This window comes from Anomaloglossus baeobatrachus, unplaced genomic scaffold (assembly GCF_048569485.1).
Source record: "Anomaloglossus baeobatrachus isolate aAnoBae1 unplaced genomic scaffold, aAnoBae1.hap1 Scaffold_1001, whole genome shotgun sequence".
Taxonomy (NCBI): Eukaryota; Metazoa; Chordata; class Amphibia; order Anura; family Aromobatidae; genus Anomaloglossus; species Anomaloglossus baeobatrachus.
In genome coordinates this window covers 1-15,000 of record NW_027441828.1, presented here as the reverse complement: position 1 = coordinate 15,000, position 15,000 = coordinate 1, and the positions used below count along the sequence as shown (strand labels likewise).

General features: G+C 48.8%; 1 protein-coding gene across 1 annotated transcript in view; it reads left to right on the top strand.

Annotated features, from left to right (window-relative positions):
* LOC142260384 (AP-1 complex subunit beta-1-like) overlaps nt 1-14,959 on the top strand; it is a gene marked incomplete at both ends in the record, with an annotated part of 26,018 nt that extends 11,059 nt beyond the window's left edge. Inside the window, one exon of the mRNA XM_075331898.1 lies at nt 14,918-14,959. Within this exon, the coding sequence (XP_075188013.1) occupies nt 14,918-14,959 (42 nt within the window). The remainder of the gene's footprint in view (nt 1-14,917) is intronic.
* Nucleotides 14,960-15,000: the final 41 nt, after the last annotated feature.

Genomic DNA, 15,000 nt, shown 5'->3' with positions numbered 1-15,000 from the left:
GCATCAGCCTCTCTCCTCCCAGCCTCCCCTAGCATCAGCCGCTCTCCTCCCAGCCTCAGCCGCTCTCCTCCCAGCCTCAGCCGCTCTCCTCCCAGCCTCAGCCGCTCTCCTCTCAGCCTCAGCCGCTCTCCTCTCAGCCTCAGCCGCTCTCCTCCCAGCCTCAGCCGCTCTCCTCCCAGCCTCAGCCGCTCTCCTCCCAGCCTCCTCCAGCATCAGCCTCTCTCCTCCCAGCCTCCCCTAGCATCAGCCTACCCCTCCCAGCCTCTCTCCTTCCAGCCTCTCTCCTCCCAGCCTCAGCCGCTCTCCTCCCAGCCTCTCTCCTCCCAGCCTCAGCCGCTCTCCTCCCAGCCTCCCCTAGCATCAGCCTCCCCCTCCCAGCCTCCCCCAGCATCAGCCTCCCCCAGCATCAGCCTCCCCCAGCATCAGCCTCCCCCTCCCAGCCTCCCCCAGCATCAGCCTCCCCCAGCATCAGCCTCCCCCATCAGCCTCCCCCCAGCCTCCCCAGCATCAGCCTCCCCCAGCATCAGCCTCTCTCCTTCCAGCCTCCCCCAGCATCAGCCTCCCCCTCCCAGCCTCCCCCAGCATCAGCCTCCCCCAGCATCAGCCTCTCTCCTTCCAGCCTCCCCCAGCATCAGCCTCCCCCAGCATCAGCCTCTCTCATCCCAGCCTCCCCCAGCATCAGCCTCCCCCAGCATCAGCCTCTCCCCTCCCAGCCTCCCCCAACATCAGCCTCCCCCAGCATCAGCCTCTCTCATCCCAGCCATCCCCAGCATCAGCCTCCCCCAGCATCAGCCTCTCTCCTTCCAGCCTCTCTCCTCCCAGCCTCCCCCAGCATCAGCCTCCCCCTCCCAGCCTCCCCCAGCATCAGCCTCCCCCAGCATCAGCCTCTCTCCTTCCAGCCTCCCCCAGCATCAGCCTCCCCCTCCCAGCCTCCCCCAGCATCAGCCTCCCCCAGCATCAGCCTCTCTCCTTCCAGCCTCCCCCAGCATCAGCCTCTCCCCTCCCAGCCTCCCCCAACATCAGCCTCCCCCAGCATCAGCCTCTCTCATCCCAGCCATCCCCAGCATCAGCCTCCCCAGCATCAGCCTCTCTCCTTCCAGCCTCTCTCCTCCCAGCCTCCCCCAGCATCAGCCTCCCCCTCCCAGCCTCCCCAGCATCAGCCTCCCCCAGCATCAGCCTCTCTCCTTCCAGCCTCCCCCAGCATCAGCCTCCCCCTCCCAGCCTCCCCCAGCATCAGCCTCCCCCAGCATCAGCCTCTCTCCTTCCAGCCTCCCCCAGCATCAGCCTCCCCAGCATCAGCCTCTCTCCTTCCAGCCTCCCCCAGCATCAGCCTCCCCCAGCATCAGCCTCTCTCATCCCAGCCTCCCCCAGCATCAGCCTCCCCCAGCATCAGCCTCTCCCCTCCCAGCCTCCCCCAACATCAGCCTCCCCCAGCATCAGCCTCTCTCATCCCAGCCATCCCCAGCATCAGCCTCCCCCAGCATCAGCCTCCCCCAGCATCAGCCTCCCCCAACATCAGCCTCCCCCAGCATCAGTCTCCCCCTCCCAGCCTTCCCCAGGATCAGCCTCTCTCCTCCCAGCCTCCTCCAGCACGCCGTGTTCCTGTGCCGACACTCACAGATCCGATCGCATACACTCACACACACACACACACACACACACACACACACACACACACACACACACACACACACGATCGCATACACTCACACACACCCGATCGCATACACTCACACACACCCGATCGCATACACTCACACACACCCGATCGCATACACTCACACCCACCCGATCGCATACACTCACACCCACCCGATCGCATAAACTCACACCCACCCGATCGCATACACTCACACCCACCCGATCGCATACACTCACACACACCCGATCGCATACACTCACACACACCCGATCGCATACACTCACACACACCCGATCGCATACACTCACACACACACTGACGATATTGCACATACGCGCTCACACTCACAACATCCGGAGATACCACATGCTTCTGGCCATGTGATCCTCCGGCAGGTCCTGGAAGTTAACAGCACAGTATCGCGGCCGAGAAGCAAGCGATATCTCCGGATGCTGTGAGTGTGTGGATGCGATCTGATGTGTGTGTGTGAGGTGTGTGTGAGAGTGAGTGTGATCTGATGTGTGTGTGTGTGTGCGTTTGTGGATGTTCCGCCGCTGCAGGACCTTGATGCGCTGGTAACTATGCTACCATGGTTACCAGCGCATCACGTCCCCCACTCGCACGGGAGCCCACACCAGCATATGGCGGCAAACCCCAGCAATGCGAGGGTATGTGTCGGCTGGGTTGGCGGCGTACGCTGGTGTGGGCTCCCGGGGGTACAATACTCACCTGGGAGTCGTGTCTCCGTGTCAGTTTGGGGGATGCGTGCGGGGGGCGTGCGTGCATTGCGTGAGGGGGGCGGGGCGTGGCCGAGTTGCCAATACGTGCAGGGTGCCGGGGCGAGAGGCCAATCCGTGGGGGGGGCGGAGCCTGTGCGAGCGGCCGGCCAATCCGTGTGGGGGGGGCCAGGGCGAGCGACCAATCCGTGCGGGGGGGCGGGGCCATGGCGAGGCCAGCGGCCAATCCGCTTTGTGTCACCGTAAGGACACAATTTTGGAGCAAGACAGACAGACAGACAGAATAAGGCAATATATATATATTACAGACAGACAGACAGACGAGCCACAAATGCCAGAATGTGGTAGGTGGTTCTCAGGAATCCTGTCCTGTCTGATGACCACAGATTGTTGAGCTTCGCGCCAATGGCCTGGGTCTTGCAACTTAATTCTCTCCAACTCTACTGGAGTCACAGATTAGTTGGTAACATATGATCTGTGGTTACCTGCTCTTGCCGAGCATTGAAGATATTAGTCTAAGGCCTTGTGCGCACTAGGCGTTTTTGCTGCGTTTTTCACCGCGTTTTTGTGCTGAAAACGCAGTGACATTGCTTCCCCAGCAATGTCTATGGGTTTTCAGAAGTGCTGTCCGCACACAGCGTTTTTTTGTAGCTGCGTTTTTGTGGTGACCACAAAAATGCAGCATGTCAATTATTTCTGCGTTTTTCACTGCGTTTTTCACCTATTGAGTTCAATGAGATGTTCAACAACGCAATGAAAAACGCATATAGCTGCGTTTCTATGACTAAAAAAGCAGCTATAAACGCAAGGGGTGGGCAGTAAAGGGACATGTACAGGAAGAGGATTCCTTCTGTTGGTAAACACAGAAGCATGAATCCTGCCGGTACAGTCACCGCTGCGTCCACAACCCGCCCGGTGCCATGTCAGCTCCGTGCGGCGCCATGTCTGGGCGGGAGGTGGAGGCAGCGGCGAAAACAAAAGTGAACAGTAGAAAAAAAAAATGTCATATATACTCACCTGTCTGCAGACTCCCGGTGCCATGCCCGCTCCCATCTCCTCCCGGTACCGCCGCTCTGGCTGTGTGCAGTCTCCCCGGGGCATGTACGAAGCTTGCGGGACCTGGTGGTGGATCACCTGATGCAGTCACCTGATGCATCAGCTGATCGTAATTCTCGCGGTGTCGCCGGCTTTTTCACGCCCGGCTGGCTATCAGCTGATCCTGCCGTCAGGGGACTTCATCAGCTGATTACCGGCAGCTCCTGCAGCGATGGGACAGGATCAGACTCTCATCCGATCGCTGCAGGAGCTGCCGGTAATCAGCACAGACGTGAGTATTTTTTTTTTTTTTTGCACTGATGCTTCAGCTGATTGTGTAATCGGCTTTTATACAATCAGCTGATGTGTGATGTGATTCACGTCCTTTAACCTGACACATCATCTGATCGCTTTGCCTTCCAGCAAACCGATCAGATGATATTGGATCCGGATTGGACAGCGCGGGACCCTTGACCCAGGATTACTGCGGAGGGGGGTTCTTTATTTCAGTAAAGATGGAGTCACTAATTGTGTTGTGTTTTATTTCTAATAAAAAAAAAACACAACACAGAAAAATATTTTTATCATTACTAGAAATTCATGGTGGCCATGTCTAATATTGGCGTGACACCATGAATTTCGGGCTTAGGGCCAGCTGATAATATACAGCTAGCCCTAACTCCATTATTACCCAGTGAGCCACCCGGCATCAGGGCAGCTGGAAGAGTTGGATACAGCGCGAGAAGATGGCGCTTCTATGAAAGCGCCATTTTCTGGGGTGGCTGCGGACTGCAATTCGCAGGGGGGGTGCCCAGAAAGCATGGGCACTCTGCACTGTGGATTCCAATCCCCAGCTGCCTAGTTGTACCTGGCTGGACTCAAAAATTGGGCGAAGCCTATGTTATTTTTTTTTTTTAATTATTTCTTGAAATTCATGAAATAAAAAAAAAAAAAGGGCTTCCCTATATTTTTGATTCCCAGCCGGGTACAAATAGGCAGGTGGGGATTGGGGGCAGCCTGTACCTGCCTGCTGTACCTGGCTAGCATACAAAAATATAGCGAAGCCCATATCATTTTTTTTCTTTTTGGGCAAAAAACTCCTGCATACAGTCCTGGATGGAGGATGCTGAGCCTTGTAGTTCTGCAGCTGCTGTCTGCTCTCCTGCATACACTAGTTCTGCAGCTTTCTGTTCTCCTGCATACAGTGAACATTTTGAAGAAGGAAATGACATCAGACTTTTTTTTTTTTTTTTTTTTTCATCAACAATCTTTAATGGCATTGTGCACTGATTAAAAACGCAGTGAGCAAAAACGCAGCAAAAAACGCACCAAATCGCGGTAAAAACGCATGCGTTTTTGTCGCGTTTTTTAGCCGCGGGTGCGTTTTTTTGAGATAAAAACGCACATAAAAACGCCTAGTGCGCACATACCCTAATGGTATCAGTCCGTTAGATCATTGTTACCAGTGATCTGTAATACAGGGACATGCAGAGTACACCTTTTCTACATGCCTCCATTCTGCTCATGTCATTATTCACGTCACTGGGTTTCCTAGAAATAACTACCGTATTTTTAGCTTTATAAGACGCACCTGATTATAAGACGCACCCCCAAATTTGGTGAAGGAATAGAGAATTTTTTAATAAATGGGGTCCGTCTTATAATGCCAGTGTCCGTCTAACAAATCATATAGGGTATATGTCCCTCATAGCCCCCCCATCCTAAAATTAGCCCCCTTTAATATAAATTTGGCCACCTTATATTGAATATAGCCCCCTTGTGCTGGCACACGTCCCCTGTGGCTGGCACACGTCCCCTGTGGCTGGCACACGTCCCCTGTGGCTGGCAAACGTCCCCTGTGGCTGGCACACTGCCCCTGTGGCTGGCACACTGCCCCCTGTGGCTGGCACATGGCCCCCTGTGGCTGGCACACGGCCCCCAGTGATGCCACATGTCCTCTATTGCTGGCACACGGCCCCCTGTGGCTGGCACACTGCCCCCTATTGCTGCTGCACATAGCCCCCTGTGGATCGCACACATCACCCTGTGTTAGATATCGCCCCCATGCTTCTGCTTTTAGTAAAATAAACTCTTTCCTTACCTTCTCCAGCACTGTCCTCCCTCGTGTCTCCCTCCGTGCGGTTGAGCTCCGGCCTCCTGCACTTCCTGGTTATCGGTGCCGGTCATGTGATCGGCACAGCAGAGCGATATCATCTCTGCGTGCCTGATCACAGCAGCAGGAGGGAGACCGGGGAGACACGCTGGAGGAGGTAAGTAAAGAGTTTTTTATTTTACTATGGGCAGCAGCATGGGGGCCATATCTAACACAGGGGGGCATGTGCGATCAAGGGGAGTACAGGCAGATATAATATGCGCCGCTCCCCCATCCCGTCACCGTGGTGCGGTTTCAGCACCATGGTTATGGACAGCGGCAGTGCATATTGTATGAGCGGGAGCAGGAGATCAAATGCTGCAGCCTTCACCAGCCTCTACCAGCCTCCCTCAGCCTCCAGCACCGCTTGAGCGGCCCCCACCTCCCCTGGACCCTGCAGTATATAATCCGTATATGTAGATTATAAGACGCACCCCCTACTTTCACCCAAAATTTGGGGGAACAAAAGTGCATCTTATAAAGCAAAAAATACGGTAATATAGCAGTGATAATTTTTTTTTTTTTTTTTTGGGAATAAGGTAAGAAGTTATTGATCTCTGTGGATCCCTGATTGCTGCACAGTGCTGTCTTGAATAGGGCAGCGTGCATTCATCCATTCTTTATGGGACTGCCGTGGACTGTATCCCTCTGCTATTTCCTACAGTCCATTGAGCGAGACCCCTTTTTGTATGGTTCCTGACCCCCATTCTCAGCAGTCAGATCCTTATTTGTTAGTAAGTTATCCCTTATCTTCACAGTGATCAGGAATAATTAATTCTTGGAGAAAGTAAGTAGCAGCTGAGTGGTTTGGGTTTTTTTGTGTGCAATATCTGTGTTAAGTCGTCATTTTAAAGTGAAGCTTGCTTTGGAGCAATTATATTTTCATATCTCTAATGTATGGTATATTTTTCTAGCATTGTTCTGTTTACAAATAACCGTAAACTCAAATTCTCCATTCTTTGTGCTGACCTTGCACTGACCTCTACTCTGTTTCTTTGCAGAGATTGCTGTAAGATGCTTTTGTGGTTGTTACCGCACATATTCATTCCTTTCCTATACTTGCTGTAGTCTCTGACTTGTGTTAGACAATAGGTGTATCTTCACTATACACTGTCACTTCACTGCCAGCATCATTCATCCAGATTGAAATATGTGAAGCGCATATGCTTGACTTTTAGGTTGTTAGCTGCCGCAGAGGATATGTGATTCACATAGAGGTTCAGGGCGCTGACGCAGCTTCTAGGCTCCCATCCCAGAAAGAGGGAACATTAAGACAGCTTGTGCTGAAAGGGCAACTGAATTGAGCTTTTAAAGTACAGTCAAAAACACTATGAAGAACTTTTCTAGGAAATTTACAAAGTACATTCAGCCTTCATTGGGCATATGTAATGTTTAATTTGCCCACTAATAATTTCATTTATTAGTTTTGAAGAACTCATTGTTTCACATATTACAAGTGTACTTGAAAACCTTGCCCCCTGCCTTAATTAGTGGAAAAGCCAGCAGGTTGCCCCTGTACCCTATGCTTTAGCTGTGGAACCCTTCTTTTGACCGTTAAAAAAAGATGAAAAGTTTTACATCTGGAAATGCTTTTTGGAAATGTTTCTCTATGCTTAAGATCAGTAACTATATGTTGTTATTGGTAATTGTATCCCATATATTCTAGATCTTTTCCAAAACTGTCAGTCTCTATTACCTGATAAAGAAGTAATGGTTTCTTAAAGGGTACAGGATTATTTTCATATAAATCTTGCGCCTATAATTTTATTGTTTGAGAACAAATGTTAAAGACTACGTCTGAGGCTGTAACATTGATGACCTATCTAATATATAAAGCTGTGTGTGTGTGTCCGGGATTGGCATCTGCACCGTCTCAGCTACAGCCACAAAATTTTGCACACTCACACTTCTGGACCCCGAGAGCGTCATAGGCTATGTTTAGAGGGGAAATTTTAACCCCGCGCTTTACAGTTATTCGCCAAAAAACCTGCCTCCATTAAAGCGAATGGAGCTGGAGCCACAGTGCAGCCAGAACTTCAGAAGAGTGCGCAGCCACGCCCTTATATGGAATGTTGGCTTGTCACAATGCAGCCAGGGAAAGAGACAGACACAAAGAGACAGGGAAAGAGACAGACAAGGAAAGAGAGAGACAGGTTAAGAGACAGACACAGACAGGTAAAGAGACAGACACAGACAAAGAGACACACAGGGAAACAGACAGACAGGGAAAGAGAGGGAAAGACACAGACAGGGTAAGAGACAGACAAAGACAGGTAAAGAGACAGACACAGGGAAAGAGGGAAAGAGACAGACAGGGAAAGAGACAGACAGGGAAAGAGACAGACAGGGAAAGAGACAGACAGGGAAAGAGACAGACAGGGAAAGAGACAGACAGGGAAAGAGACAGACAGGGAAAGAGACAGACAGGGAAAGAGACAGACAGGGAAAGAGACAGACAGGGAAAGAGACAGACAGGGAAAGAGACAGACAGGGAAAGAGACAGACAGGGAAAGAGACAGACAGGGAAAGAGATGGAGAGAGAGACAGAGAGATATATACAGAGGGGGAGATAGACATTATATTTACATTTATATCTATTAGTTTTTTTGTTTTTTGTGTGCAGAATACATTTTTGTTAATACATTCTATTTTGGTAACAGCAGTTATTAACCCGTGCGAAGCCGGGTAGTACAGCTAGTCCTTACTATAGGTCATTAATGTCAGATTGCTGGCTGCCACACCTGGCACCCCCGCCGATCAGCTGTCACTAGTGTCACCGCCGGAACAACTCTGTTATGGTCCCGATGTGCACAACTCTGACGACGGAATAGTGGCCACGGCCTACTACTGCACATCCACTCTATTGATTCGAATGTGGGGCAGATATGCAGTACCCAGTCATGGCCACTATAAAGTTAGTGGAGATGTACTGTGCGGCTCCAGAACTGAGTAGTTCTGGGCAGCGGTGGCAGTGGCATCGGGAACAGCTGAGCGGTTGGGTGTTGCACCACCACTGATCAGTCGTTGATGACCTATTCTAAGAAATAACTGGGAATAGCCAATTTATTTCAACACATGGGTTAGTGACAGGATTCTGTGACAATTACTAATATACAGTATATCACAATAGAGAGTACACCCCTTCACATATTTGTAAATATTTTTATATTTTTTTCATGGGAGAACACTTAATATATGACACTTTGATACAATGTAAAGTAGTCAGTGTACAGCTTGTATAACCGTGTAAATTTGGGGTGCCCTCTAAATAACCCAGCACACAGCCATTAATGTCAAAACCACTGGTAACAAAAGTGAGTACACCCCTAAGTGAAAATGGCCAAGTTAGACAAAGTATTTTGCTTTGGAATTTATGAAATCTTATCCACACAGAGGAGAAAATCTACAACGTAAACTGAGTAGTGACGCAAAAACTACAGTCGAAATGTCTTGTGTGAACGTTCCATAAAAAAAAAAAATTCCTTTTAAAAACCCCACTTTTGTGTTGATTTGGAAGCATTCTTTCCTATAAGAGCACTAGATCTTCAAGGCTGACTCCAGCATGGTTTTCTTTTTTAATTTCACCATTGGTTAGCTATAAGTAATGTATCATCAGTGTGTGCGTTAAAATACTTACCGATTGCTGTCTTCTCCAGTTTCCAGCTCTGCTTCGGTCTCTCCTGCATCACGTATCCGACTGTTACTTCTTTTCTTAAAGGGAACCTGTCACCAGATTTTTCCCTATTAAACCGAAAATATCACCTTCTGCAGCTCCTGGGGTGCATTCTATGAAGGTGCACCTTGTTGCTGGCCTCCTTTTCAGACCTCCAAAACAACTTTACAAAAATATTACCTTTTCGTATGCAAATGAGTTTGGTTGGCCAGATGGGTGGGCTCTATTTCGCCTTCTGTCCCCCCTCCTGCCGCTGTTCGCCATCCCCCAGTCTTGATTTGCATGGATAACGACGTCCCCATCATTCTCCACGCTGATGCCAAAGTCTCGCTCAGAGGCCACTATCGCGGGCCTGAGCAGAAACTATCCCTTTCGCTTGCCAGTGATGTATTTGCGCAGGCTCAAGACTATGGGCTGGTACTAGGTTGACGCTGGTGAGGTCATGCACAGCGCCTGCTCAGGCCCGCGATAATGGCCTCTGCTAACTGCGCCTGCGCGAGACTTCGGCATCAGCGTGAAGAGTGATGGGGCCATCGTCATCCATGCAAATCAAGACTTGGGGACGAACAGCGGCAGGAGGGGGGACAGGAGGCAAAATAGAGCCCGCCCATCTGGCTAACCAAACTCATTTGCATACAAAAAGGTAATATTTTATAAAGTTGTTTTGGAGGTCTAAACAGGGGGCCAGCAACAAGGTGCACCTTCTTAGAATACAGCCCAGGAGCTGCAGTAGGTGGTATTTTTGGTTTAATAGGGAAAAATCTGGTGACAGGTTCCCTTGAACCTCTTCACGACACATGACATACTGGGTACGTGATGGATCGTGTCAAGGTAATCACCACCGGCTGCTGCGGTGAGCCGGTAGTGAGTCCCGCAAATGTCAGCTGATTTGAACAGTTGGCATGAGCGGCTTTCAGGTGCGGGTGGATCCACAATCCAGTCTCGCCTGTTAACCTCTTAGATCATGCTGTGAATAAAATATCCCAACAACCATTGTGCAATCGCACTTTTCTTTGCAAATTTTCCACACTTGGGATTTTTTTCCCGTTAAACAGTACACCTATATGGTAAAACTCATGGTTTCACTTAAAAGTACAACTCGTCCCGAAAAAATAAGCCCTGATATGGCAAGATTAACAGGAAAAATAAAGTTACGGCTGCTGGAAGAAAGGGAGCAAAAAAACCCTGAAAATTGCCCGGGGGTGAAAAAATTAATGTAAGTCTTCTAGCCTCGAATCTCATAGACTCAAATTGAGAAAGTGACTTCCGGTCACACAGACATTTTCTGCAGGCCGGCTGGTCACGGCTACCATAAGATGGTCCAGGAGATGACCTGAGCTGCGCTGCAAACTGCTGAAGACAACAACTGTTAAGTATTTTATTGCACACACAGTACATGCATTACTGATGGGTAACAAATCGTAAAATAACATGAGAAAGCGCTGGAGTGGGACATTAACTATATGTATATACGGTGGTAATGGTGAACATTAATATTTCAGTCTGGTAAATCTAACTAAATGCTAAATTCCACAGTCATGCAATTTGTGTCATAATAAAATGTCAGTGTAGCTGCCACTGTGGGAGATTTATTAATACGCGCACATTATGAAGAGTGCGCTGGTCTTTCCTCCTGTGGAGCGGGCAGCAGATTAATGAACAGGACTCGTGCCTTGTTCCTGAACATGCCACCTGGCATTGTGGCTGCTTTCACACATCCGGTTTTAGCAGTGCGGCTAAATCCGGCTCTAAAACCTATGCAACGGATGCGGCGAAAAAAACGCATTCTTTGCATGTTTTTACATGCGGCCCGTCCGGTTTTTGCCGGTTGCGGCACGCTACTGAGCAGGCGCAGTGCAAAAAACCGCATGCGGCGTCCGGATGCGTTTTTTGCCACATCGTACCGCATTTGGCGTCCATAGGCATGCATTGGAAAAAGCGCCACATCGGCCAGATGCGGTGCGATGCGGGTTTTTTCGCCGGACAAAAAAACGTGCCAGGCAGCGTTCCATCCGGCCGCCATATGGGCTAAATATGCCGCATCCGGCAAAAACCGGACCGAACGCAAGGCCATGCGGCACAATCCGGCACTAATGAAAGTCTATGCGGAAAAAAATGCAACCGGCGGCAAAACAAACCGGTTGCGGTTTTTCTGCAAAGAGCCGGATTGTGCCGCACAGCAAAAACCGGATGTGTGAAAGCAGCCTTACCTGACACTTTTCTAGTGTCAAAAAGTGTCAGAAGATTTTCTTAAAAGTAATACAGGAGTCTCCCGACACATTCATGTGAGCTGGATAAAGGGGTCAAGCTTTTAAAAATACATTATATTCCCCCCAACTCCATACTTGTTTAATGTATTTTATTCTCTGAAAGCTGAGAACAGTGGGGCACACTTATCACTATAATTCATCCAATGTACTCCTGTCAACAAGAGAACCTGTCAACAAGCTCATGCATGGCAAAATAAAGGGATGGCTGTAATGGCACGGTTATACTGATTTAATACATACATTCTGGGGAAAAAATCGGCAGCCTATTATTTATTTATTTGTAAATAGTGGTCTCCGTGCTTTGGGGTGAGACAGTGGAAAGGGTGTTCTGCTCTGCCACATCCCCTCCACTGCCTCTGGTGTCTACTCTTCCTTATTTAAATTTTGCGCTGGAGCCGTCTCAGGCGCAGGCGGCACTTGCGCAGACTGATATCGCAGTGGGCTACAGTAATATGTTGTCACTTGCGGAGCATGCACACATTGAGATTTTGGCACATCATTGAGCAGAGATTTAAATCTGCGCATGCAAAGGCACCATTTCTGTGAAGGCTGTCAAGAGTAGAGTTGATCGAATCCACCAAAATCCAGGACCACTGCCAGATTGGAAAAAAAAAATCCGGATCCGCTCCGGATTCCGGTGCCCATATAAGTCTATGGGGACCAGAATCCGGAGATTAAAAACGTTTGTGGAGGGGATAGGGGGGAAGGAGCGCGCACGCGCGGTGTACTCACCCAGGCTGTATCATGGCAGCAAACTTCTTCCGGGTCACGCTTTTCGTTTCCGATGCCGACAATTCAATGTTCACAGTTTTGCCCGCCCACCGGCAGGTGTAATTGGTTGCAGTTAGACGCGCCCCCACCCTGAGTGGCAGCGTGTCAGCTGACTGCAACCAATCACAGGCTGCAGGACGGCCGGTGGGCGGGGAAAGCAGTGTGTCTGTGTGTCAGTATGGTGAATGTGCAGGTGTTTCAGAAACACATGCACGTTCCTGTCAGAAGTGTGTGGCTGTGCTGCGATGTCAGACTCTGCACGGCCTGCTGCTCTCTGAACATGAGCGTGCATGTACCTAGAAACACATGCACGTTCCTGTTAGAAGTGTGCGCGGCTGTGTCAGTGATGCTTTTTTTTTAATTTTTTTATTTTGTTTTTTATTAAATAAATTAAAAAAAAAAAAGACGTGTATCCCCCCTAATTTTCATCCCCAGCCAAGATAAAGCTGGCTGGGGGCTGGTATTCTTAGCCCGCAGTTGCCCGGTATTGCCGCATCGATTAGATATGACAATCCCGGTGCTTTACTGGCTCTTCTCGACTGCCCTGGTGCGGAGGCTATCGGGGTAATAAGGGGTTAATAGCAGTGCACAGCTGATACTAAACTCTAGGTTAGTGTGATAGCACAGGCGTCTGAGATACCTGAATCACACTAACCTATAAGTGAAAGTAAATAAACACAGAGAAAAATCCTTTTTTTTGGAATAAAGTTCAAAACACACACCCTCCTTCACCTCTCTATTAACCCCAAACACCCTGTAGGTCCGGCGTAATTCACACGAGTCCCACGCCGCTTCAGCTCTGCTACATAGCCAGCGGCCATAGAGCACGACCTGTGGCTGTGCAGACGATGACTGAGCCGCAATGACTGCACGGCAGGCAGATATTGTCACAGGCTGGGGGCGCATCTACCTGCAACCAATCACAGACGAGAAGACGGCCGGTGGGTGGGGAAAACACAAAGCTGTGTGTATACAATGCATAGTACAGAAAGTGAATGCATGACCCGGAAGCAGTGTGCTGCCATGACACTGGGTCTTGGTAAGAATGAAACGCTGTTTTATTCCTGTTTTTATTTCTTTTTCAATTATTTTCCCCAGTGCCAGATCCAGATCGTGCACCCGGAATCCAGGATCCGGGTCCGGCACTCGGGCATCTTTGAAACCGTGCGGATCCGGACTTTTACAGTTCGGATCCGCTCAGCCCTAGTCAAGAGATCAATCTGCGCAAAATTTAAGTAATGCAGAGGATAAAAATACCAGGTGCTTCGGAGGGGCAGTGGCAGAGCATAACACCATCCCACAGTCCAACCCCACACAGTCCCACATTACAGTCTCACCCCCAAGGACCAAAACATTTGATGATGACTTAAAACAAACAGGCTGAGCTCTTTACAAAATGTATTTATTAAATCAGTTTAACAGCGCCATTATAGCCATACCTTTAGTTTAATATCTATAACCCTGATGACCGGTTCTCTTTAACCTGTCAAATAGTATAGATAAATCTATAACCCTGATGACCGGTTCTCTTTAACCTGTCAAATAGTATAGAGAAAGAGAAGCTGAGCATAATAATAAGTTTAGCTTGTATTTTATTCAGCTCCCTGGTGTTTGTTTGCATGAGTCCATTGGGCGGTCCTAGTAGTGATTGACAGTTATCTCTGCGTACACAGTCCTACATGGAAGACTCAGTCACAGAGTAGGACCGTTCACTGGATTTCTATGAATACAGACATCAGGGATTTCAATGAATCAAATACAGGGTTTACTTAAATCTTTCACATAAAAATGTATATCAATCTGATGAGCTCCTCCTGCCTTTAGCTTGCAGATGAAATAACATTTCCATATGGCAACTTCCCTTCAAAGGGAATCTGTCACCAGGTTTCTACTACCCCCATCTGAGAGCAGCATAATGTGAGTGGAGAACCTTATTATAGTGATATAGCCGCCTGCTGTCATTTTGATAATACCTTTTGTTTTATCTGATGAAAAATACTGAGTATAACCCCAGGCCATACCACTGATTGGCAGCATTCTGCCCATGTACAGAGTACGCAGCTGAAAATCAGTGGTGGGGGGCGGGGTTAGACAGAGATCATGAATATGCTTGAATATCTGGCAGCAGGTTTACTTGTCCGCTAGTGGTCTCCTACTGATAAAACTGTGATTTTACCAAAACTACACTAAGCTGCCCAGTAAGTGACACATGTCTGTAATCAGGGTCTCTGCTTCTACATTATGTTGCTCTCAGATGGTGATAGTAAAAAGAAAAGACTGCATGCACCATATTACAACATGCCATTTATAAACATAAACATGAACTATACAAATGGGTGGACTATTAAAGTTGGAGCAATATTGTGTGATGTGACACAGATGTTTTCTTTCTTGTTCTCTGGGTAAGGAGGCCAGAATGACCTGTAAATTGCTACCTTGTGTGTACATCCTTGTTGACAGCTAGTGCTTTTTCTGCACTAAACATAGTCCAGATGGCATTTTCAGATTAGTGTTATATATGTTCAGTTCTTTTGAATGGGTTTTTCTAAATAGACCTGCCATGAAATCCATCGTTACTTTTATTGTTTCTGGATTACAATCCCTGCTGGAACTGTAACATTACTGTTTCTCTTACAGTTGGGTAGCGATCTTGGAGGTGGAATTGGAGGAAGCCCAGCGGTAAGATCATGGGGTTTTTTTTGGGGGGGGTTTTTTTAGTA